Source organism: Agelaius phoeniceus, chromosome 6, assembly GCF_051311805.1.
Source record: "Agelaius phoeniceus isolate bAgePho1 chromosome 6, bAgePho1.hap1, whole genome shotgun sequence".
NCBI classification, from domain to species: domain Eukaryota; kingdom Metazoa; phylum Chordata; class Aves; order Passeriformes; family Icteridae; genus Agelaius; species Agelaius phoeniceus.
Window position 1 is genome coordinate 46,240,173 of NC_135270.1, and position 26,850 is coordinate 46,267,022.

The following is a 26,850-nucleotide window of genomic DNA, read 5'->3' on the forward strand; positions in this document are numbered from 1 at the left end:
TATGAGAGAGCACTCATGACTTGAAACTGATTCAGAGAAAAATTATTGTGTGAAACAAATTCTAAGACCAGCGTGGCTCCTTCTTGCACCAAAGTTTGCTTATGAATCCTTAAAAAGAGCACACACACAAAAAAAACAAGAACTGAGAAAGTCATTTGACAACAGATATAATGAAGAGGAAAGTTCTTTTCTAAGCAGTAATGTCTCAAGAACAATACAGATTCATTGCAGTGTGGGAAACATCTAAATTTTTTTGATATACGTCCAGTTACCCTGTGATATGCAGTTACCATGTGATATGTCTTCTAAGAGTGTGATGACCAAATGCCACAAGGCCTTCTCAGAAATGAGGCATAGACCTAATAAATACATAAATAATCCAACATTTCTTTGACATTTATTGACTTCCCAGGGGCTCATGGAATATGAAAGACCAGAATTTTAAGCAGTGTTGCCTTGTGTAGTTGAAAGGCAAAAGATGGAAGGATTTTGTTTACCTGTAGTCAGAGATGCAGAGAGAATATCAGAAGCTGAAAGTGGAGAAGTAGCTACTGAGCTTGTTCTGAAGCCAGAGATAACAGGAGTTTAGATCTCTGACACAGAGAGCAGAGGCCCATAAGTTAAACCTTATCTGTCAGAATAAGCTGGGCTTGATGTTTAATATTCATATTCCATAAAAGAGGAATTTAGAGTTGAGCACAATTCAAGATGCCTTCTCATGTCAGACTACCTGAGATTTCTCCTTTGACCAGTTTATTAAGATTTGGATACTGCCACAACCACTCAGTGTAGAACCAGGACAAAGAGTTTTTACCCCCTACTGCTTGACCTCCCTCCCCAGCCCATCATCTATATAAGACAGTGGTAAATGGGAAACATATTTTGCAATTATTTAGGTATTTATTCAGTCATTCTACAAGATGCTTCTTCCAATTGGCTTATAAGGTACTCAGTTTGGAAAAGAAGGAATGTTCTAAGGAGGATTTTATGAAGCAAAACTAGCTTTATTGGTGATAGCTGATCCAATATTGTGCTGTTTGCTTAAAATGTATTGTTGCTGTAAGCAACACACTGAATTGCAAAACTATAACTGCAAATAGTTTATATGTCTGTGGGTGTACACATCAGCAACAAAGCAGAATGCAAAGATGTTGGAATAGCTCAAACTCTAATTCAGCTATCATGCTTGCAGAGCTTGATTTACTGTTTTAATAGGGTGTCTTCTCTATGCTGGAGCTGTCTTAAGCATCATTAAAATCCTAAAATTTGTTGCCAGCTAAGAACATACATATGTTTTTACAACAGCTCATCTCAAATATCATAACTCATCTGACAACAATTGTAAACTAGCATAAGATGAGGCTGACTCCTGAGTCAAGCTTCATGTATGCCCCCCCAAAGTAGCAATCAGCCTCAACAAAATGGAAAAACAGACTGTCAGTTTAATTTCCAGGACTAAAGCACAGAGAACAAGGGTCCAGATCCATTCCCACTAACTCGACTCCAGGCTGTGGGTTGCTCTGATATGAATTCTTCTTTCTTCTATCTGAAAAATCCTGCTCTGCTCTGGAATGGTAATAGGTACTTCTAAAATCAGCATTTCAAAGGGCTGCCCATGTTTACCATGAAATACTTATAGAAGTCATGCCTGAAGTCATTTGTTTTGGTGCTTTTGGATAGGGGGGTGTGCCAAATACACGCAGTGGATTTAACAAAGAATAACACTGAATAAGGTTCCTCTAAGTTCTTATGCTTCTCAAGCACAAGAAAATCCAGGAAAATTATTGGACCTTTTATCTCACTTTTGCACATTTTTTTGTGAACTAGTGTGGCTTCTCAGTCTGAATTCTTCACCAAGTGAGTTGTAAGGACAGATTGCACAAATTAAGCATAACCAGAAACCAGGGAACTGCTCTGCAGAAGGGCTCACTACCCTCAGCTCCTGCTGAAGGTCACCCCTGCCTTCACTTCCCCTGGGAGTTAGCTCCATCCCCTTCCTTAAAACATCCTACAGCTAGCTCAGGTTGCTACTCAGCCAGCTGCTCCCAGGAAGCCTTGCCTCACTCCCTTGGCCCAGGGGCTGACACAAGCCCTGCTCCTGGCGTGGTGTTTGCCACGTTAGAGCCTTCAGAAGCCTTTGCTCTGCCAAGCGCTGCACATGGCTTTCTGAGGCATCAGATTGTAGCTCTGTTCTCTTACTAGAACTCCTCCTCCTTCTCCTCCTCAGCTTCACTGCTCTGTGTTCTGCATTACAGCCCAGGGCAGCCCAGGCTCCCACAGTGCTGCAGCACCATGCCCAAATAGCTGGATTTTCATTCCTGGTGGGGAATCCAGCAATGGGAGCTCCCACCGGCAACTGGCAAGAACAGATTTACACCAGCATCTCACCCAGGCTCTTCCTTCTCTCTCAAGAGCTAAAGGCTCTGTCTTAAAAAATTCACTCACTAAATAATGCACGAGGAGCTTTTCAAAATTATTCAAAGCATTGCTAACAGGCTGCCAAGCTGCATGCCTGCACTGGTTATACAAAGCACAGCCATCCTGGTGTTAACCTGCTGGCTGAGACAGGGCCCTGTTCCTCACCTGCTCTGAAGATACTGGCAAAGAACCACTGTCCTCAACAGGCCACATGACACCTTGGGATCTCTCTTTCAGTTTCTTGCATATCCTTCACTTATCCAAGCACATTTTTGGTAAGCAATTTGCCTTCAAAGTGCTGTGGGTGAAAGGGAAAACCTGTCAAAGTCTCAGTAACCACATTTCTTTCTCACTTTTGCACAAGAGACTAAAGTTATAGCAAGGAAAAGCAAAATGAAAACCTGAGATGTTCCTGAAGATCGCTTTCTGTCAGAGCAAACAAGGAAAAGAGACATGACCCTGAAGCACAGAGCACCTAAAGGCCTGTAAAAACAACCAGAGGAACTTCATCAAGCAAACAGACAAAGAAATACACAGACAGTATTAAGATTATAAACCAATAATCAAAATTTCTCTAGTTTTTCAAAAAAGACATTACCTCTCATTAGATAGAGGGGCATGACATTCCCACAGAAAACATTATCTTCTTCTCCCACAGAAACTCTCATTAAATACTGGTCTTAGGAGCCACATAAGACAAACAAGGCAAATAAGCACCAAGATCCTTGCCTTGTGCATTCTCCCTACCCCACATATGATATATCCACCCTTGAAAGAAGCAAACCTCAGGGATGCCTTACATAAAAACAGGACTACAGAACAGTCTCCACTTCAGCTTCACACATCCTCTAATTATTGCAACAATCTCTGTCAAAATCAGAAACATTTCTCACTTTGTTTTCCAGAAGACAAGGCATGGTGATACTTTTTCCTGTTGGGATCTTGTATTTTTGTTTTAATTTACATAAAGACACTGCTTCCCAGTCCCTGCATTGGTAGGGACTTTCTAGAATAATGCTAAAGATACAGAAAGAAAACCAGGGAGCCCATAACTAAGGATTTCCTTGAGTAAGGTGTTGCTGGAGAGGCTGATCTGAGATAGCCCACACTGATGTGCAGGGTTGTGCTGCCTGACCATGGGGGTCTGTGAGGGACAGGGAAGGACATCACCTCAGAAAGCCTGGGGCTTAATTCAGAGTGAAAGCAAATAGCAAATAGCTGGCTCTTAACCTACAGCACATAAAGCTTTTGAAAACCTGGCATGAGGGAGTGAATTGCTTTCCCGGTAATCACTGCTCATTTACCTCTCCCATATTTCAGATTATGATGTTCTGAGACACTTGCTAATGGACAAACCCATCCTCCCTTTCTGCTTTCACACTGTTGACCTCTTTCTTTTCAGAAGTTTCTCAATCACCCCAAAGTCAGCCAGTTCCAATTCCAGACGTGATCTTTGTGTCCCCCCTTCACATGTTTACAGGGCTGCTGCCTTTTCTTGTCTCCAGAGCCCTTTGAGCAAAGGACTGCCTTGCTCAAGTCTGAGCTGGATGACAATACCTCTCAGTGCAAATCTGCTGCTTCTTTCTCACAGTGTCTCCATCCCTTGCAGCTGCCCAAGCTATCAATTTCATATTTTAAAACTTCAGCAGAAAAACGAGCCCCACACCTCAGAAAAGCTCAGACTGCTGGGAAATAACCATCTTGCAGCTGTACACAGTAAAAATCTCCTGCACAGCATTCTCCTCCACTCGAGTCGGGGGTTCCATCCTGTGATCCCACCTGCAGACACAGCTCTCCCAGACAGCCTCAGAGCTCACACAGCTGCACACAGCTCACAAGGAGACCTTCTGACAGTGGGGCTGGGACACTGCAGAAGCCTTTAGGATATAGGCTGTAGCAGTGAAGAGCAAACTCATTGTACTCTAAAAATAATCACTGCAGATCCTTTCTTTGCTTGAACAAGAGTTTAAAATTACCAAGACTCGCACAAAAGCTGTGCCACTGGCAGCAATTAGAAATTGGCTTTTTCTTCATTTAATGGTTTAGATCCAGACAAACCACTGTAGGTAATAGACGCTTCACAAAGCATTTGGGCTTTTATAGGTTAATCTGCTTTAAGGAGATGCAAAATTATTAAATGAGGAATTAGTATTCCTTGTAAGGGAAGCCTTGAGTTTTGTGCACAGAAGGCCGCCGGTAGTCTCAGCCTTATCTTTCTTCTCAAGCAAAGCTTCCTTCATTCCTTGTATTTCATGGCTCAGAGGCTGGCCCCAAAGCCCACAAGGCAGCTGTTTCCTTAGCCATGCTTCCACTGCCATCTAGTGCCCCCAGCACAGACTGCAAGGGCCTCTTTTGCTTTACGAACTTGTCACAAAAGATAAAAAGTCCTAAGGTTCATGTCAAACCTCAATTTTTCATTCGGAAACCAATCTTTGTGATACCACTATAGATTTTTTTTTTTCCGAGAACAGATCAGACTTGCTGTAATGAGGTGGGGATTTTTGCAGCCTGAAGTATGAGCTACCCCTCCTGACTGTCTGGGCTGAGTGGTGATTTCAAATACCATGTCAGTCACACTCAGTGAACTGGAATAGCATTGTTGTTTATCTGGTTTTGTTAGGACTGAGAGACTTTTCACAGGGACGTGGGTCTCCAGAGGAGAAGAAGTAGCTATAGTCACACAATAATGTGAGCAGTGCTCATTAGCTTCAGGAAAACACTGAGGAAAGGTGACTGCAGATGGAAAAGTGGACTTGGCCTTGGTTTTCTCTCGTACCATTCTGCTCTTTTGCTGGGTAAAACTTACATCATTTTTTTCAGCGGAAAAGGAGAGAGCCTGGACATGAGAGCATATTATGAACTCAGGTTTTTACAGATGCAATAACACTCCTCCTGCCTTTTTAAGTCATGTTAAATACACAGGGACTGGTCCAACTCTGAGAAGACACTATGTAAGCTTTACATCATTACACTGTGTGTTTCTCTATCAAACAAAGCCATTTCCAACCTATCCCATTCATCTCTATTCTACTGGCCTCACTAGGAAGGCAACTCTGAAGCACAGCATGTTCCCTTACCTTTTCCAGATCTTCTTGCAGGGGATGGGCAGCTGTTTGTGGTGTTGTTTAACTCACTGATTCCACCACTCTTGCCTGTTTTTTCTCTACTGTGAGACTGTTGGACTGTGAACCCACAGGATTTCAATGTACACAGGATCAATGGAGTCCTTTCCAAAACTTTGTGAAGAGACCCCCACTCACAGTGTGATTATCTTTAGAGGTAGAGCATTATCCCTGTTCTATGCAGACACAAAGAACAAAAAAGGCAGCATGTTCAGTGGCAGATTGAAATGAAAATAAATCATCCCTTCCAGTCCCCTACCACCTCTAACACAGAGCAGAGGCACACCCTCAGCAGATTGTTCTCAGGGCAGTCATTTCCTCACAATTTCAACAGGAAGTGACACTGAGCTGTTAATCAATGTTGTCCCCACTAATGCATTAAGTCGTTGTAGGAAGGAAGTTAAAGCTGCAGTTCTGTTTCTACTTAGGTCTACTAAGCAAGAGTGCTCAGTGCCATGGTATTCCTGTGTGCTTCCTCATGAGGAAACTGAGGCATGTGAAATGATCCCAGGAACAATGCTAGGATGTACTCCAGACCTCATTCACCACTCATTTAAAGCACTGATAACTGTAGTAAATTTAAATTTATTTAAAAACCCAAATACCAGGAGCACAATACACAATGTTCCATAATCACTTAATATCAGAAGAGTACATTTTGAAAACTCAGTATAGGTTCATAGGAAATTCATTACATTCTGATTTCAGAGCACTGTCTCAACAGAGAGAAACCTAAACAGAGACTCTCTAGAGCATGCAACACGTATTTCTCTCATTTGCAGTACAGGACACTGGTAAAATTTGCATGGTGTTGAGGTCCTTGCAGATTAAAGCGGGATGTGGCCCACCATCTTTTGAAGTGGTAGAAATGGGGAGAAAAAGACATTTCAGTTACAAAATGCAAGGCTAAAAGATCAAAGGGCAGAAAACACCATCACACTAAGAATTAGTATGTTACTGTAGAAGGAACTGGCTACTTTTTCAGAGAAACTGCCCTCTGAAATGTCTTAGTACTGATAACTAACACCGGCGGAAGTCTTCAAAGGCATCTGAGGGTGCAGTGTAGGCTCATCAGGGAGGTTGCTGAACACAGAATTACTGTAATCAAGTTTTAATGTAATAAAAGCAACCAAGTACCCTCTCAGCATCAGGCTTCTTGAAGAAAAAAATAAAAAAATAAATGAAAAACAACAAAGAAACATGGTTCAAAGGAAAGGAAAGAAAATCCTCCAGACTATTATATTCCAGTGCCTGATTGTATAATAAAAGTGATCAAAAACCTGCCTGACTTCCAGGCAGTTGAGTTCCACAGAGAAGGTACAGAAGATTGGCATTTATCATTCCCAAGTCACCATGTCACACACAAGAAAAACACCCACCTTCAATCACTGAGGATGTTACCCAGGTAGCCACCCTATATGGCACTGGAGAATGCATGGGAGAAATAAAAAATACAGGTAAGGTGACTTGCACCCTGGGGGCTAAAACAGCACAAGAAATTTTAGATGTCTACATGGCCCTTCTGCTACCTCCTCGCAGAGCCAGTTGAGATTAATTTTATTTATTATAAAAATCAAGTGATGTGACAATATTCAGATTCAGCATAAGAAAAATATAATTAGCTACAATACAGAGGTAAAAAGAGTCAACTGTTCAAAATATGAAGATTGTTGCATTTTCATGTGGCTAAATATTTGTTTGAGAAGGGTGACAGATATCCCTAAGTATTCACCATTTTAAAAGTACAATCAGGAAAGCAAAATAAAACCAAGATATGTACTGAATGTATTTACACATGGGGAGGCTGGAATTTTTGTTGTGGAGATTTACTAGAACTAACATTTAGGAAAAAATATTTATATCATACTATGATATTTGAAATGAGTCACAACACCATAAGAGAAACTCCCATTGGCTTGGGAAGTGAGTGTTCACAGTTGATGTATCTGTATGAAAGCATTCATCTAATCAAAGTATTTTGTCTCTCAAGGTAGAATCACAGGTGTTTCATGAAGGGCTCAAACCATCCTGCAAGTAAATACTAAAGCTCAATAAACACAAAATACATTCTTCAGTAACAACCTTGCTTTTATCATGAATCGGGAAGAAAAGTTGAATGATTTCCCCGCATCCCTTACACAGATCATAAACAAAAGCAATGATGCTGTTTGTCTCAAAATCCATATAATAGCCACCTACAAAAGAGAAGTGGAAGCTCTGTCACCCTTTTGTCTCAGCACTCTACTAAGGCGGGTCCTAAAAATGTACAGTTTGTCTAGCAAGGAGATGGGCTGAATGATCAACAGGGTATTCTCAGCCTCCTCCTTCAGGTACAGGCTTGCCCTGCTGCAATGAGTATGTTCTGTATAATGCTGGCAAAACAATTGATTTAGGACAAAGTATCAGCTGGGCTGCAAGAAAAAAAAATTAAGCTGAACCATTAAACAGCAATCCTAGACTTAGGAAATAGGCAGCTCATGCCAGAGACATTGTGGGTCCCAGTGAAGCTTTACAGATCTCTGCACCGAGCCATTTGTGTGCGCCTCCGTTCAGCACAAAACCTGCCTGATCTCTGTGAACACTACCATTTACTGCTCCCACTACAAGAGCAATCACATCAGAAGGGAATATGGACATCCTTAACAGGATTTGCTGCTAGCCCTTGCCAGCTGCTCTTTCAAATGACTCTGTTAACACTATATAATCAAGCTAAGAGGCTACAGAGTCACTCCTGAGTGATCTCAGATTGGCCAATGTACAAAAAACTTCCCAAAAACTTGGAAGTGGGGGTGGCAGTAACAGAGAAATATTTGTCTTCTATTTTCCATAAAGCTCTGCTGCTATGCTCACAGGGAAGGAATCTTCTGCAAGCAGGAGAGGGATTGAGTCACACCTCTCAGACATGCCTTTCAGCTGCATAACCTGTTCTCATGTTTTCTAACCTTTTCTGATTCTACTGTTTTGGGAAACAGCAGTGCCTATAATTAGCTAAACAACATTTGCTTTTTAGCAACAATGAAGTCTTGTGCTCTCTATAGGCATTTTAACTGAATCATTGTCCATGGGAAACCATAAGGAAGATGGCTGTGTTTTCCAGCAGTAACTGAACAAAGGAAGCCAAGTTAAATCCAGATTGTTCTTTGCTTTTCCCTGCACTATTTGGGAACATGTGTGCAGTTGGGGGGATTTTTGTTGGTGATGCTGTTTTGTTTTTCTTAATAGTCATTATGTTGTTACCCCCTCCATTTTAGTCCGTGAAGGATTCCCAGGCCATAGCTGCATAACATTAGAATAATATTACACACTAGGTTTAGTTTCCTCTTACATACCCTGAAGTTTATTCTGTACTGAGACACCCCCTATGACAGTAATATCTTTGAAATGCCTCTGTGAGCATAGTAAAACCAAAGATTACTGCTTTCCTGCACTAAGTGAAGTCAAACTCAGACAGGTACACTTGACACCAAGAGAAAAGGCATTTTTAAAAAATTTAAAAGTCAACACTCCAACAAATACTTTTAGGATACTTTCATCTCTGCTTTCCTGAGATGTGTACGCTTAGCCTGGGGTACACAAAAGTAAGAGCCAGGTTTAATGCACTCATTGCAAAGTTACCAGGAGCCCCTGACAAAACTGGTGTTGGGTTGTGTCTGTTTCTAACCTTATCCAAACATAATTCCTTGAGGGGAAAACCAGAGTTTCACAGTTGTTTGTCTTAGCCACTATGAAAACCGCAGAGAAGTATCTTGGCACACAGCAAAAGCTTGGCAACACTGCTGCAGCACACATTTTCCTCTCCTCAATTACTAGTGGCCTTTTGGGCTTTTTTTAGAACACAAGTTCTAGAAACACAACCCTTATTGTTTCAGCAACACTTGGGCATAAATGGAAGGAGCACAGCAAGAGGAATTTGCTCATGCTGACTTTTCAATGTGCACTACTCTCAGAATTCTAAAAAAGCTACCTGATGATTCCACTACCAGCCTAGGAAGCTTTCAGAACTAGAGGGTTTTTACAACCTGCCTGTCTGCCACTCCCAGCATGTGCTAGACTTGTATGAATGTAGTACTTACAAAGGGTTTAAAAACAGATAAAAATAAACAAAACCAAAGCACAAACAAAAAACCCAAACAAACAAAAGCCCCCCACAAAAACCAACCCAACAAACAAAAAGACCAAAACATCAAAGAGAGGATAATAAAGTCTCCAAGCGGTGTCCCTCTTTGGCCATATGCTGAAATAGGACGGCTATAATTATGATTGTTAATTTCATAATAACCACTCCCCTCCAGAAAATGGACTCTGGATAGAAAATTCAAGTAAACCAATGAAAATTTGTAAAGTGAAAACAAACAACCTGCTCTACAATGCAGTAAAACTGATTCTGTAGGGCAAAAGCAAACCACTACCACTCCAAATCAAATCTGGAAGTAGAAATTTAGTTTTGATACAGAGATACAAGGAGGCAGCTGCAAAAGGAGCCTAAAGAGTCTCCTGTAATTTTAAAGCAAAGGAGTCGTAGTGTTTTGCATGAGTTTGAAAATCCCAGAACTGCTCAAGTCTAACCTCAAAGGTGGGGTGGCAGAGAAGGGACAGAATTGATTTTGATGCAGTGTTTGTGTAGGTGGTAGCACATAGCTAGTAACTAGAAGGCAGTAATTCCAGGGTAAGCCATATCTACTGGCACAATGGACTGGGAAACATAACTAACTCTATGGAATTTCTCCCTTCCGTGTAAAATCAAACCCTAAAGTTTAATTTTAGCTTAAAGAAAATAATGTGTTTGAAGACAGACTCAAAAGGATATTCAAAATAAAGAAGCCTTTAAACCACAGAAGTACATCCTTACAACACTGTCTGCTTCCAAACCTAGAAACTGACTTTCAGCTAAATCTCACATGACCTTAGTACTCAGCAGTTTTGCATCACTGGTCCTCAAATACAATTTAATTCCCTTCACTAAATTAAAAAAAAAAAATCCAAATCAAAAACCCAGAAAGAAGCAAAATGTATATTGAATGCTATAAGAAAATCATTTTATCAATAGCACAAGTCCTAATGTGTATGGATTTTGAGATATTTTTAATAAGGACTAGTTGGCTATAGTCTTCCAATCCAATTAAGTTAATGTCAAGCATATTTATCAGAAATCACAATGAAAAAATTGTCAGCTTTCTTGCTGGAGAAAAACAAGACCCATTTTACAGAAGCATTCTGCACAAATAAAGCGTTTTTAAGTGTTTTATTTGTCCATTTGGAATGATTAGCATTTATAATCAACAACATAAATCCACCCCTCAGTGAAAAACCCGTCAGCTTGTTATTGCCAAACATATTACAGTCTACTGAAGGGTGAAGAATCACAGACATATAAAGATGAATAACAGTATGTCACCATTAAATCACTTACTCTGTTCATAACACTTTAATCCTCCAACATTGTAAATTAAGATTAGGGGGAAAAAAAAAAAATCAACATTCCAGTGATAAAATACATAGTGTTTAGTACACAATATAACAGTACAGTGTATTACACTAGTGCATTAGAAAGTTAAAAAAACGGACAGCTCCTTTGGAATAACTGCATCATTGCTGATCTCTCTGCTTGCAGCACAGATGCTACCAGGAAGTCTCCAAGAAGCATCCAACTACAGAAATCCATCACAGCTAAAATAATTTATTCTGAGATTATTATACTCATATTACCTGAATATGAGGACCTAAAATCAGATTCTTTCACATGTGGAGTGACCAGTGACATTCCTTAGGAAACCAAGCAAGCAATGAACAGATCTGCATCCATACTTGAAAATTACATGGAAAATTGCCTTTCATTTTTCAGCCACTTAAGTAAACAGTTACTTAACATTTGGAAGTCTTCTACTAGAGTTTTAAAGTTTAGTGGTTTAAACCATTTTTCAAGGTTACTGGCATGTATGAAATTTCCAAGTATGAATAAGTAGTATCAATATAACAGCTAAAAGACACAACATTTATACTTACTAGAGACAGAATTTTAAGAACCCTTCCCCAAAAATGAAAATGGAAGATCAACTTTATAAAAATTTTCCAGGAATGATCTGTATAACATTAACTTTATATTAGATGACAACTTCAAAGACTGAAGTTAACAATTATTGGAATCAGCCTTCAAAATAAAGGGGATCAGAAGAATAATCTCTATAAATCAAAGTACACTGAAAATCTCTTTCTCCAGATGTTGCCTGCTACAAATGGCCTCATACAGCTATTAGAGCCTTATCAAGTATGTGGAACAATTTGCTTGTCAATTAAACAGGATGTGAATGTGAAAAGTAGATGGACACAGGAAGTACATTTCATTAAGACAATGGATATCATCTTCCTTCAAACTGGCCAAAAACAAAGAAGAAAAATTCTGGAGCCAATTGAACTGCAAATGCGGTGAGGAAAAACCCATTCAGTACCTCATGTTCTCAATTAATTGCTTTTTTTATAACACCGTAACTTGGGGGAAAAAATAAAATGAAGCAACAGCTAAATAGAATCCCTCCATTCCCAAAGAACTGAATTTTCCTCTGAATTTCACTCCATGATACCTAGGAAAAGTTTAAAAACAGCAGATACCCTCGTGTCATTACCACTGCTTGGCACACTAAACAATTCCCTCTGTGTCCACCAATTGTTATTTACCTTTTAATCAGTTTGCAAACCCTTAAAGGCAAAGACCACTTTTTTTAAAATTTCTTTTATACCAGGAAGTTCATAGTATCCATATCTCCTTTGTGCCACAGTAATATAATAAACTAAATATCATTGTTAGGCTTTAATTATTTTCTATTCAAAGCTCTAAATCTATCAAAAGAGAGAGATATTTGCCCAAGTTTCTAGGAACAAAAGGCCAGTTTCCACATGTGACCTGACATGGAAATACCCATGATGTAATGTTTTTACTCTTTGTACTATGCAAAAAACCCCACAATATTATCATTAACAAACTAAGTTATGGTATCTTTTCATCCATTTCAACCCTTTCAGTGGAAAGAGGAGGTAGATTAGAAATAAGCCACATGCTGCACTCCCTGATCAGTCATAAGGCACATTTCCATTCCACTGAAAATAGGATCTATTTTAGGGCTGGCAATGAAAGTTGAAAGATGTAATCAAATGCATTTGGAGAACTGCAATGTCTAGTCACAGACTGTAGCAAAAAAACAGACAAAACATCTTTTTTTTGCTATAGGAAATCTAGGTACTTTATCCAAATGAAATTTGAGAATGATGGACCTACAAAAGTATGGGGCCCACTGGCTCATAAGGCTTACTGGCATTTAATTCTTTCTTTCACAGTGAAAGCAATGGACGTAATAGAGGAAGTGTTAAAAAATGCAGCTTAGGATGAATCTGTCTTCTGTTAATTTCTAAAGTTATCTTAGAAGTGAGCTGGTAAGTTAAGATGTTGTTATTAAAAGATATTTAAATCCAAGAATTTGTTTTCATCGTTACCTTGAACTAAAATTTGCCCCCAAAAACTGAAGGGCAAAAATCCCACAGTAATAGGGGATAAAGTTACAATCATGTTGATATCTACTCAAGTAAAGCTTTAACAATTACCACGGACTGAATCCAGACTCTTTGCCAAGAGATCAATCACAGTTTCGCCCTCAGCTCTCCAGTTTGACTTGGCTCTTATTCAAAGTAACATGAGAACCAGGTTCTCCAAATGCCAAAGCCACCTCAGCAAGCTTCAATGTGAAAGTTGTCAAACTGTGCAAACTCAAAGGAGCGAGTTCCGAGGGCAGCCCAGCCGTTCCCCGGTTTGGAAATGGTGACATTCTCCCAGAGAGGATAACCATTTAACAGTCCTGAGGCCGAGTTGCCCTGTTAAAAAAAGGAAAATGTTAGCTTTGTAAAATCCAGGGTCTGTGTAGACACTGAGCCTGCTCACATGGGAGATAAGACAAAACAAAAGGATGTCAAGTCACCTTTCAATTACATTTCACACATTTTTCATGCAGAGATGCATCTAAATATTGTATAGAATCCTCTGGTGTCTATCAGCTCTGTGGAATAGATCTAATGCCTTTACAGTGAATACATTAAAGGCTCCTCTTCTCCTACTCACAGCTTTGCTAACTCAGTGTAGAACCTGAAGTGTAAACTGGTTTTCCTCTTCCTTGTATCAGACTCTTTCAAAACACCCCAACTTTCTTAAGGTGCTATGATACACTTGGCACTGCTACTGCAGAATGAGGCAGAAGTCAAAAGTAAAGAAAGATGTAATTCAGTAATTAAGCTGAAATAAAGAGGAGACAGCAGAACTTTCAAGTATCACTCAAGCCACTTCAAGGCACAAAATTAAAACAGTTTCAAGAAAAATTACAATTTATCTTTTGTGTGTTCCACTTAAAAGTAGTAACAGTATTTAGAAAAAAATGCTTCAGTTTACTTGTATTTCTTAATCTCAAAGACAATTATAGAGACAGGTAAAAGCAAAGAATGTCTTTCAAGGAGTCAGTGGGAGAATTATTTAAAGATGGCTCTGTACAAAGACACAGTATGCTGCAGCAAGCCATAAGAGGTACAAAATATTTAATAACGTAGATGGAAGTTTGAAGCATTGTCATTTTAAAATTACCCACACTGTTTTAAGTGATTAATGTTCATCTTCAGTAACCAATGTCTTGGCCCATTTTACAGATGGCAACCACTGTTGTAAATGTAGGTGTACCAAAGCTAAAACTGAACTACATCTATCTCAGTGAAAGCCTTAGGGGCAAGTGTCCCTTTGTCTCCAAATGTGAAAGTAGAAGAGACAAAAAACAGCTTCTAATACTCAGTGGCATTCTAGCATGAGGGGCTTGGTGCGTAATTTTAAGTTACCTTCAGTAGTAAAAATCCCCAGCCAAGATTCCCCATATTTCAAGACAGCTGGAGTTGCAAAGGTTCCATTAGACAAAGGGATTAGGCACTCAGAAGAGAACTTAAAGCCTTTTAGGTACTTGCACCAATGACACAGCCATCAAAGCACACAGGGATATTTAAAGTACAGTTTGGTGCTGCTTTCCTCCCCAAGTCACTATGGTTAAAAAAGGTGAAGTGGGAGGGAAAGAAAAGAATGCAGACAGGCTTCTCATTAACTGCAGCCCATTTATAAGTAACACAATGCCTGTGCTCTTCCAACACAGTAGAGAAGGAACTCAGCTTATCTGAGTTTTCCAGTCCTTTATTAGCTCCACATATGAGGCCTTAGTCTGCAAAGGGAGCTGGTAGCACAGGCTACCTTAGTATTTTACTGACCATCCTAAGAACAGGAAGCCAGGCCATCATCTTTCCATCAGATTAAATAAGAGACTTGCCTCTCTGACCCTTCTACCTCCAGCTTTCAATTCAGCTGAATTTCCAGTTATTTTCCATACCTTCTACAGATTCTCAAGATCTGTTTTACAATACAGGCAGCAGAATTTGGTATGGCATTTTAATATTGATTCAATGTAACAGATACTGTTTCTGGTTTTGATAGGGTAAACCAATGCAAGTACACCATCAATAGTACAGCACAGCTTTGTCTAAACTATTTAGGACTGGAAGTTTCATAACTACTTTTCTAGCTTTTTTCCTGTGTCCTTACCTGAATGTTGAGAGTGAGTGTGTGCCATGCATTATCCCGAACACCAGCAAGTCCTTTCATTAATATTTCTTTTCCAGCTGAAAAACATGCTTAAGTTAGCAAAGTGTTACTTCAGCTCTCTGCTGAAACTGATAAATACCAAGCCAGCAAAAGGATAATAATATCTATTTTTCAGAAGTGTTCAGGATTGACATTTTACCAATTTCAGTTGCAGCATGGAAGGCTTAATATGCGAACCCAGACTCTGCACTATCAGTACATTTTCCTGTTTTGCCAGAACTGCTTTCTCACTGAAATCCTCAATGCTCTTGGCAATTTGGCATAAGATGAGGATTCACTCTATGGAGGGCACAGCTTATTGAAGTGTGACAGTAGCTATCAGTCTGCTTATTCTATAGATCTTCTTGTTTATTTGTTGCTTGTAACTATTTTAAATCACAGGGTTTCTGTTGCCACACTATCAAGTTGCTTAGCTCTACCCAAAATTTAAGCTAAGCAAAAATGGGGTGTGAATGACACCTGGAGGGAAGATGAAGACCTGAAAAAAATTAAGTGCTACAAGTCTTCATTTATTCAGTAGACAGTTTTTACTGCAACATAATTTAACATTCAAACTCCCTTCTAGAAAAATGTAAAGACGACTGAAAATAGCTGTACAGAAAAAATTATCATCTTGTGTAACAAGTCTCAGCTTGAAATAATGCGGTGGTTGATCAAAATCCACTCATTTCATCTAGGAAAAATTACTTCTGACAGCCTGAGAAACTAATCAGGTAATGTTGTTAGGTCTTATTACAAATAAAAAAATTGAGTCAATCCTAAGCACAAGTATGTATTTCCATACAGTGAGACTTAAGTTTTTATGGAATTCTACATTGCAAAGTTTCACTGCAATGAAACTTTGCACTGATATGTTAAGAGAAGCTGTGTAAAACCTTTGTTATTCTACCTGTCTATGGTAGAAGTGCAAAGGAACACAGACACACACACAAAAAATATATCTTATCAGATATACTCTAGATCTAGAAGCTACATTTGACTCATCAGAAACTACTGAAAATTTTAATTCATATTCCTGAAGTGATAGGAAATGCATTTAAACAACTAAATAGGCCAGTGCCTGTCAAGTGCTCTACAGATGAATACCCATGAATGTTAACATCACAAATAGAACGTGCTCACTCCACTGAGCTACACTAACAGGAGGATGCATAATTTGAGGAAACAGGAGGCCACTTATGATCCTCACTTTAGCCAGATGTAAGTACTGTGCCTTGAACTGCTCTCTAAGAAAAGCCATTTCATGTCAATCAGGATTTTCCTCATGCATAGTTTAAGAATATGGGTAAAATCTTTCTGTAATTAATATTGTATCAGAGTATTTATAAAAAGCAAAATAGTTCATATTGGCTAGTGTAAAACAGACTTTGTCAGTGAAAAAATAAAAATTCCAGAAAGCTCAGCATGAGAAATGGGCCAGCCAGTAGCCTTCAGATACTTTCTCCACATATGAAATGTGGCCATCATTAGAACCAATAGGTTAAATTCATAGTAATGACAAATGAACTATAAAATCTGAATGTTCCCTATTTTTATCAAAGTTATCAAAATGACGTGTCCATATGCCAGCATGCCCTTTTGCAGAGAACTGCTTACCTAGGTCACCAGTGACTCTGTAGGTGCCATCTGCAAAAACCCAGAAGAAAACTCCTTTGGAATCTCGCACATATATCCCACCATTGTCAACTCTTCCTGCAATAAACACTCCTCCATCACGAGGTTTTTCTATGTAGATGTCACAAGTGACTGTCATGTTTACCCTGTAAGAGAAGATTAGTGCTTTAACAAGGAAGGAATCCATTCTTTTGAATAGAAATTATTATTAGAATTAGAAATTATTTGATTTCCTGAGATTATACTCCAGCTCTACAGTAAAGCACTGTGTTTTGCATGCAATGAGAGCTGTAAAGAACAATAAAGTAAAGTAATCAAACCATCAAATAACACCCAGAAAATTTACACTACTTCCTCCTCCTCAGAGCTGCACTGCAAGGCTCTTAACCATAAAAATTCTTTCCCTCTATTACTGGATCTACATCCCATGTCTGAAAGCACTTGTAATACAGATACAGCCACAAGGTCATTTACTTAAGAAGTAATAATTGTCTATAATTATTTACAGAATGTGAAAAGACTCTCTGTGACAGCAGCTCAGCTGATTACTGAATTGGAGAATATCTATTCTAGCAACTTTTCTTCTCACTTCTAACAAAGTTTCATTCTGAGTTTTCATTCTAATGTAATGCTCCAGCTTCCTGAATAGATAGTCATTACACAAAAAAGATTACTTTCTTGCCTTCCCATTTATCAAAAAAGAGACCCCCACATTTCCCTTAAGCCATTATAAAGAGACTCAAGGCAATATAGCAATAATTACATAGTAATACTTTCAAAATATATCCAGGTTCAATAAAACCATCAGAGAAAAACACTAACAAACTCACAGTAAGAGAGCAAAAAGCTTTCACACACACAAGCTTAAAATCCAAACAATCCTGAAATCGAATTATGATAAATTTCCACCAACAACTGAGGTAAAGTATCATCCTACAGAGAAATTTAATGCAAGATTGGCTCAGAATTTCAATAGCAGGTGTTCATTGTTGAAAATATCTGCCAGGGACAAGTTGAGTCTTAAACTGAGGATGAAGCAAACAAACTTGAGAGCCTGAAATTGAGGACTATTATAAAAAGTTACAGACTAGTAAAATTTGACTAATAAACAGGAAGCAAGCTTGGTTTTGAAAGCAAGATGAAGACTCAGAAAGAAACTGAACTAAAACAAAATAATAGAAGTTTTAGGAATCTCAGTATAGTAATTTAAAAATATGTCCTATGTAGCTGATATAGGAATCACTGAGTATAATTTACTCAATGAGGGAAAGTTGATTATAGGGAGAATATGAGACCTTTCCTAACAGAGGGCTGCAAAAGCAAACATCAGATAACTGAACAACCACCTCCAAGTACAAGAGGGTGATATTCTTCCAGGCTTTGGATCAAAGTGATTCAATCACATCTCCAGGCCTGAAATTAGAAGTGTGAAGCAAGTTCTGAAAAAGCATTTGCCAGATCAATGATCTAATTAAAGTGAAAAAAAACCTGACAAGACTGCTATTTTAAAAAATGTATCAAAAGAATTTAGGCTAGGCCTCTAAGCAGAAGAGAAAGTTTTTAGCATGAAGTTTATTATTATTATTAAAATCATAATTAGTTAACAGGCTCTTTCCCAAGGGTTTATTAATTTTAAATAAACATTATTCTAAAATACGCTGCTTGATTCTGAATTACCATCTTTGCAGCTCCTAGCAATTTTTTAGCTCCTTCAAAGATTTACAATTTTAACCATACTGTAATCAAAGCAGTAAACCTCAGTTACTTTCAACAGAAATAAAAGTGCTTGAAGCAGGATTGGCATCAAATCCACACAATTCTAGAAACTGCTCAGAAGATGGCAGTCTGCAACAAATACAATTGAATTATAAATGAAATAGTGTGAGAGTTATGAGACTGATCAAACTCCTAACAAATAACTCAAAACTATGTAACTCAAAATTAATCCTTTTCTTGGTCCAATTTAAGAAATAAGAAACTCAGGGCACACATTGGTGTTTCTAATATGCCAACTCAGATCCATTAGTGTAAAAAATTAGCTTGAACAAATATGCCCAGAAGGACATAAGCAAAAAAAAAAACACATTCTAAGACAGTATAGAATTAGGCTAAACAATCATGAAATGTGGTTGAATCCACATCCTTTAGGAGTGACTTAGACAGCTGACCTTTTGCCCCTGAGCAGGGCTCAATGACTTTTAGAAGTGCCTGAATCAGCATTCCTACATGTCTACAGAGAATCTGAAGGCAAAAGCAAAAGAGATTTCTCTCTCTGTCCAAGAGAAATGAGGCTTGAGACAAATTAGTTGATCATTACTAGCATTGGCGAGGAGAACATTTCCCCAAACGTCACTACAAAATAGTATTTACATACCACTTAAAATTTCCTATGACACTGATGGTCTGGTCTGCATCAGAAACCCAAGTGATGGGCCGCTGAACCACCACCTGGCGGAGTGTGAACACGTGATCTCCTGGGTCAGAAGCATTTACAAAGTATTCAAACACACCTGTCTGATCTGCAAAATTTGGGGCTTCACTGAAAGGTGGATTACCTGTTCAGAAAATAAAATACACATCAACTCTAAAACACTATTTTTCTTCGGTGGACTTGTTTTCAGAAATTTCTCCTGAAAATTTTCTCCAGATTTTTGACTTGCTATATCAAAACAGCCCACAAAATGGAAGTTTTTAAGCAGACACTGGTTTTTAAGCAAATACATGAACACCAGGTAAGACATTAAATTAAATACACCTCATTGCAAGAGTAAGGTGTACACTCATACAGCTGTAAGTTTTTGGAAAAAACAGGTATAAATGAACAAAAACAAAATAGATCTTCAGGCTACCTCATGTAGATGATTCAAATAACATAACTTATTGCCTTCCTACATTACAATTATATCTGTGTGCAAATGGAGTTTTTGGATAAGAGAATTCTGGCTTACGTATATTGAAATCATCATTGTAAATGGAAGGAAAGGGCTGAGGAGGAGGCGGCTCTGGGTAACCACATTTCCATCCTGTCTTGAGTGTGCTTAAAGTGTAGACTTCATCCACATTCAGATCTAAAGAAAATCTTCCCCTCCATACCTGGAATTGAAAAAAGATCAAGCTGCAAAAGTTAACAACTAACTGAAAAAATACCCAAGCTCCTGAAGTCAAGATCCTCTGAAGTCCTGATTTAAGGCAAAATTCCCATCTTTTTGCCTCAGCATTTAAATATCTCTGGGCTATTTTTAAAACTCCTTTTCCCCAAACTTGTTATTACCTCCAGGTACACTTGTACACAGCCAGTAAAACTGCAGTCAAACAGCCTTAAAACACACCCTAAATATGCAGCTAAAGCATGAAAGTTGAGGAGTTTCACCAAAGAGGGAAGACACACCTGAAACTGCAGAGGGACTGATAATTAAAAATGATCAACTTACCTGTAAAGGATGGAGTTGCTGGAAAAGGCTGGAGTTTCCAGATTCAAAATCAAGTCTAGAATGCCACACTTGAAGGGTTTGCACCATATACTACAATGGAACACACCATACAATTCAAAACACAACAACAGCAAAATAAACAAGCTTGAATATTCAATTTGAGAAATACCAGTCCTCTATGGATCTCTAATTTTTGTTACTTTAAAGCTGTTGATCACATTAGAGTCCTCAACTTTATTCAGCTAATCATTACATATGCCTTAGATTTTTATAGATTATACATCAATAAGGCATTGCCCTAACAGGCCCTAATGTTGCTTATAAAGACAGAAAGCACTGCAAACAGACACAATCTTTAGCTTCTCTATCACCAACAATACACCTTGGATACAAGCTCTCTTCCAAGTAACCAGACTGAAATAATATCCCACTAGTTTCACTTTTATGAGGCCTTCAGTCTAGTTGCTAGTTCTCTGATTTTAATTTTTCAGCAAAGTATTTTGCTTATATGTCTCCAGCCTTCTGCAATACTACAGCATATCAACTATATTAGTTATCAGATTTTAATCACACCTAATCCCTATAATTTCTTTTCAGTTACCAACATCAACAACAAAGCAAGTGACCTAGAGCTTGATTTGGATAAGCCATCTGATACTTCCCTAAAGGGAGCTGTGTATCCAAATTGACACTCAGCTTCTTTTCCTTAGTGAACCATTTTTTGTCAAAAGTATCATCCAAATTATCTGCTCCTAAAGGAAATTATTGCTGCTAAAAAATCAAAATCAAATTCCAAATAAGTAACAGTCAAGTTCTGAGAAGGAATCATCCAAATCAACTAACAATGATTCCCTCCAGTTTACACTGTGAAAGTATTGTTCACATTTCAGAGGGAAATATACTTTAGTGAAATTAAAAAATAGAATAAACAAATTAACAACTGGGAGAGTCTCAGAATATCTCCTCACAGGATGCAACAAAACCTACAATATAAAATCAACTACAGCTATTCCCCTGAAAATTAACTGATAACCAGAAGGCAATGGCTGTGCCAGCCCAACAAACTATGTCAGCATGTCAGAGCACCCAGCCTTGGAAAATATTCTAAAGAAAAATTTAGTTGCATTTCTGTCCCATTAAATTTCTTCTTCAATATACAGATGATTAGACTGAGAGGCAGCAATTCTACAATTTCAATTATGACATTGCAACCTGTGATACAACTTATACGTATTTGATTATGAATGGCAATTCATTTTACAAGGCTGATCAAATGTATTCAAGATGTACTTACAAATGACCCTTTGAGGTAGAAAGTTGCTCTCTGAGGTATGACATTGAAATTTGGCAATGGAGGCCTGATACATTTAGAGTGATTATGACTCTAAAGAAAAAAAACAAATGCAACAGAAGAGACACACATTACTAGAATACAGCACATGGCAACATTAATGAAAAACCTACAGCACAGAATTGAAATTAAAAGAGCAATAATTTATTTCACTGTTATCTTAATAGCTGCAATTGCAGTAGTTTAATCATTTTATTCTGAATACAGATTTTAGGAAAGCACATGATATAACTTCCTCCCAGTGTGTCATCCAATTAAAGCTAATGTCTAATAAAAAGATAAAGATGGCATATATATTTGCCACCAGGAAGTCTCAACAAGGTATTTTAAGTTCAGATAGAAAAAACAGCCTCTAGTGAACTCACTGATAAAGCTACAAGTATCAGAGAACATTCACAGATACTGAACTACATAAATCAAGACAGGTTCTTCATAAGAAAACATCTCCTGTAACTTTTCTAGTCCACTGGAATTGCTGATGCACATACCATAGTTTCAATGATGATGGTAAGGTTCCCTAGGCCATCTGTCAGAGCTACAAAACTGCCACCTCCTTCTAAGTGTCCATCCACTTGCAAGTATGACCAGCCTGGCTGAGTAAACTGTGTGGTGTGTGCTGAGACAAAAATTAGAATACAATAATTAATTAATAGAAATCAATAGAAATGGTTACATTGGTAGGCTTAATTAAATTTCTTTCTCATACATGCTGAAAAAACTGAAACCTTATTTGGGGAAGAAAGTAATAGAACTTCCAAAACAAAATTTACCTATATAAGAGGAAAGATTAAAGAATTATACTATGGGAAAATTAAAAATATCAGTGCTGTGGCAGACAAAACAGTTAAAGTGAGAGCAATTATTTAGACATTAAGCACAATGCATATACAGTAATCATGTCCACTCAATTTGAATATTCATCACAGTTTAGATTTTCCCAAATCTGGTTTTTTCTTTAAATAAACATTTATTTTTAACAAATAATTTGCAGGGAAAGCACAGATGGGCAACTTCATGAGGAATAACTAAATAATTAGTGTTTTCAGAAAGTAAGTGAAACTATCAAAGAAGAATATGACCCAGATCATTAAAATCCAGAGCAACATGGACATAAGAACAATTGCTCAGCTGTTCTATTCATGGGAAACTGTGGCCAGTTTTGCTTTAATGCTTTTACAAATATAGATAACTATATTTGTATATATAGATATAGATAACTATATAGATAACTATAACTATATACTATAGATAATTAGCAGAAGAACAAAAATTAAAGCATTTGTCGTGTTCCTCCTTCATGGCACTGCATAGTTACTCTACAGAACTGCAGCAAAGACAGTAAAATATTACAGGACTACAAAGTAGCCAGTGAATCTGTGTGTCCACAGACACTACATGAACATGCTTCCCTTTCCCAAGCTCAAGGAAATGCTGATTTACACAAGCCAAGAACATCAAGCAGGAAAAGAATACAGAGGTTCTTTGTTCCACTTTTGCAAACTGAGAAGTACCAAATGGAATTGATTGATACTCAAAGATTAAAAATAAAAAAGGGAAAGGAAATAGGAAAGCACATTAACCTTTACAGGCACTTCAGATCAAAATATTTCAATAGTAACAGCTAGAAAGGCAGTAGTTTATTACTTTCTGATACAGCTAAAGTTCAAGTATAAACATTTCCCTTACAATTATATCTTTCTGCTTTCTATTGAAATGAGATTATTTTCTTCTTTCTTAATTCACAAAACTTTCCACAAATCTACCTCAAATTGGTACAAAAAATAATCCACATAAAACCACTAAATAAAGGCCTCGGAAAATACCGTGATGTTTGGTGTCAGATCACCAACTTCTAACTGCAAGATTTTCACCTGTAATCCAGATAGGAGATTCAACCTTATAGTGGCCACTCCACGGCTCCTGTGCTGTCATCAATGCACATCGACCGAAGGGCAGCTCCTCATAATAACTGGCCACCAGGTTCCATGCAATTGTTCTGGAAGGAAAACAGGTGTTTTCTCCATTCATATGGATAGTATTAGATTAACTTAGTACAAAAATCCATTCCTCCTTTTTCTCCAGCATGCAATGAAAACAATTTGGGGGGTGGAGGGAAAATCTTTCCCACAAAGAAAACCCACAGGAAAGGAAAACAAAGCAAATCAGCAAATCAGTGTTGAGAACTTCTTCCAAAATGGTTGGTAAATACTCTGGCTAGAGCACCGCAAAAAGTTTTACATTAAAAGAAACATGTATTGAGGGTAAAGACACCATTTGTTTGAGGTTTTTTCCTGTTCTGAAGAGAAAAAATTTTGTTAGCAAAGTCTACAGCTTTTTGCTGAGTGTTGTTTTGTCGAGGTTTTTGTCATTGCATGGTTATTTCTGTGCACGGTGGTAGTTGTTTTGGGTGGAGTTTTTCAGGGAAGCAGTTAAGTACCAAAAAAAAAATCTTTATCCATATAAGTAACATACAAAAAACAACTTTAACCAGCCATCCTCAAGGAGTATTTGCTCCATCCTGACAATGATAATCACGCGCTTTGATTTGGGCTTCACTGAAAACCCTTTGCAAAGATTTTAAAGACCTCTGGGCCTTAAGGATGGAAATACAGCTTAACAGAGCAGATAAGCAAAAGGCAAAAGCTGTCAATCTGTTTTGCTATTGCATCCAGGTGCGTACAAAGGCCTCATTCTAAAGTCACTGCCACAGACTTATCACACTATACATACATACAGAAGAGATCCTGGAAGTCTACAAAAACGTGATCATAAAATAAACAACTGTTGAATTTAAATTTAACTTGCTCACATCAAACTTGTCCTGTTGATTTCAAACTTAGAAAGAAAAGTAGGAAACTCAACTTCAAAGGAAACAAACTTAGCAGAAAGATAAGCTGCCTTTCGTCAGAAAGGTTTTGTTTTCAGTATACAAGCCAAGATAAGTCCACTGCTGGACATCTGGACTTAGAACAATTCTACAATAATTTATTAATACAACACATATGCCTCACTGTTAGGCTGAGAAATAAATGGGCATATATAATTTGAAAGGGCTTGGAAAAATATAAAAACAATGGGAAAAAAATTGCCCCAAATTAAGATATTAAAATATATGAGGATTAAGAAGCAAGCAGAATGATCAAGAATTCATGCAGGAAATATTCACCTGTTTGAAAATTTCAGCTTGCAGAAGATTTGTAGAAACGGTGACTAAAGAAATTTCCCTTTACAAGTATTAGTGATTTTTCCTGCATTCCACTTGAAGCAACAAGAAGATTTCTCTTAATTTTTCCAAAATGAAATTACAAAGCATCTAAAAGCTTTGAACAATTTTGCTCACATGCTGACATCTACATTTTCTGTAATTAAACTTTTTCTTTCAGATTACCGGTTGCTGCACCAGAAACATCAAAGTTTATTTTCTATTCTTTTCTAAAACTGAGTTGTGGAATTTCCCAGTAAAGACAACTTTTTTTTTTTTTACAGTTTTCAGTTTGGAAAGAAAATGTGCAGAAAACAGTAAATTTATCATGCATGTTTAACAATGGATTCTGAGAAAGAAGTTGTATGGAAAAACTAGATAATTACATCTGTTATTATCTGTTTAAGTGAAGACAAACAATCTGATAAAGACCTCAAGAAAAATATGATAAATTAGTTTTATTGCTATTTTCCTCCAATGTCATCTCTTCTTAAGAACATTCTCTTTTTGATAATTATAATCAATCTCAAAGGCATCTGAAATTAACTGCATAAACCCACTGCATAAACTGCATAACCCCATCAAATGCTGGGGAATAAGAATACATTGAAACCTGTGAGACTTCTACTCCAGAAAGAGGTCAGAACAGCAGACTTCCTATCTTACACTATCTGAATTCAGACCACATTGGGGCGATTTTCAGTTTAGCTGTTTTCTGACCAGAGCAGATGGATGTGTTATTTTAATAGCACTTTAAATAATTCTTACACCCCAGGTTGTGAAAGCAAGCAAGAGTGCCCAACACTTACGCGGTCATGTTTCCATTCACGTAGTTTTGGTTCAGGATCCGAGCCCAGCAGCCTGCACCAACATCATTATTGAAAGTACTGTAATCTTCTGATGACCACAGTTTCTTCCCAGTTAATATGGCATTTTGCACTGTTTTTGTCCCAGGATAGTGAGCCCTACACAGTATTTTGAAAAGAAAGAGCACTTAGTACAAGGAGAAAATCAAAGTTTGGAAGTACATATAGCAGCAGTGATTAACTTCCTTCAAACTGAAAATGAAAAATAAAATTTCTTTGGAATACCACAAGCAGAATACAAGAATATTGAACAAGGGGGAGCTGTAACATTCCAGAGCTTATTGTATTTACATTAGTAGATTATTTCTTCTGCTACATGATAGCATGTAGTTAAACTTAGATTTACAGATGCCATGCAATTTTCACAGCTTGCTAAAGCAAATCTCTGCCCTGAAATTGAGCTTGAAGATGGTCATTACCATAATCTGCTGAATAGAGAAAATACACGTTAACTCACACTATCTTAAACAAAACTATAAATAATGTAAAACTAACAGTAAGATACAGCACTAGGCATTATGCTAAGAATTTAGCTGCATGAATGGCTTAGAACTAAACATGAACTTAACTGATTTTGTACATCTTTTTTAATAAACTCAGGTTTCAAAAAAGCATGCTAGTTGGACTAGAGAAGTTACAAGGTATAAACGGATAATAGTTGAAACATATAATGATAGCTAATTTTCTTTTCAAGGCCTTCCTTAGTATAAGACATCCTTTCTCCCAATGGAGGCTTTGATTATACTCAATCACAACACTGACACTGACCCATGGTGCAAGGTTTGCTGACTGAAATAAAACCTTTCAAACCACTTGCAGAAAACAGGGTTGTGATTTTCCTCACTTAGCACATTCATTGAACACACTTAATATATACACTAAAATGGAACTATTTCCTTAACTGCAACTTGACAAATTTATTCATTTGTGGCAGGAATACAAAAACAACAGTTTTCCTAGGCTGACTGTTGGGGTTTTTTTCATTATTTTCCCTCTAGTGGACAATGACCTAGTTCCCAGTGTTGTAGTCCTTCATATGCAGCTTCACTATCAGTAATGTAACAGATAGTGGGGATTTTAGCTACATTCTGCTCTGCTGTACAGATTAGTGTGTATTTCTCCTTTGGCTTGGAAACCTAAATGTTGCCTTAGTATCAAGCAAAAGATTTTTGTAAT

At 37.7% G+C, this 26,850-nt stretch overlaps 1 protein-coding gene across 1 annotated transcript in view; it reads right to left on the reverse strand.

Moving 5' to 3' along the window:
- Positions 1-10,767: 10,767 nt before the first annotated feature.
- Positions 10,768-26,850, reverse strand: part of GALC (galactosylceramidase) — a 31,771-nt gene continuing 15,688 nt past the window's right edge. The window contains 10 exon segments of the mRNA XM_054635720.2: positions 10,768-13,400; positions 15,151-15,227; positions 16,807-16,970; positions 19,199-19,379; positions 19,773-19,917; positions 20,256-20,345; positions 21,550-21,639; positions 22,095-22,222; positions 23,478-23,602; positions 25,618-25,773. Coding sequence (XP_054491695.2) covers positions 13,257-13,400; positions 15,151-15,227; positions 16,807-16,970; positions 19,199-19,379; positions 19,773-19,917; positions 20,256-20,345; positions 21,550-21,639; positions 22,095-22,222; positions 23,478-23,602; positions 25,618-25,773 — 1,300 coding nt within the window. The 3' untranslated portion in view covers positions 10,768-13,256.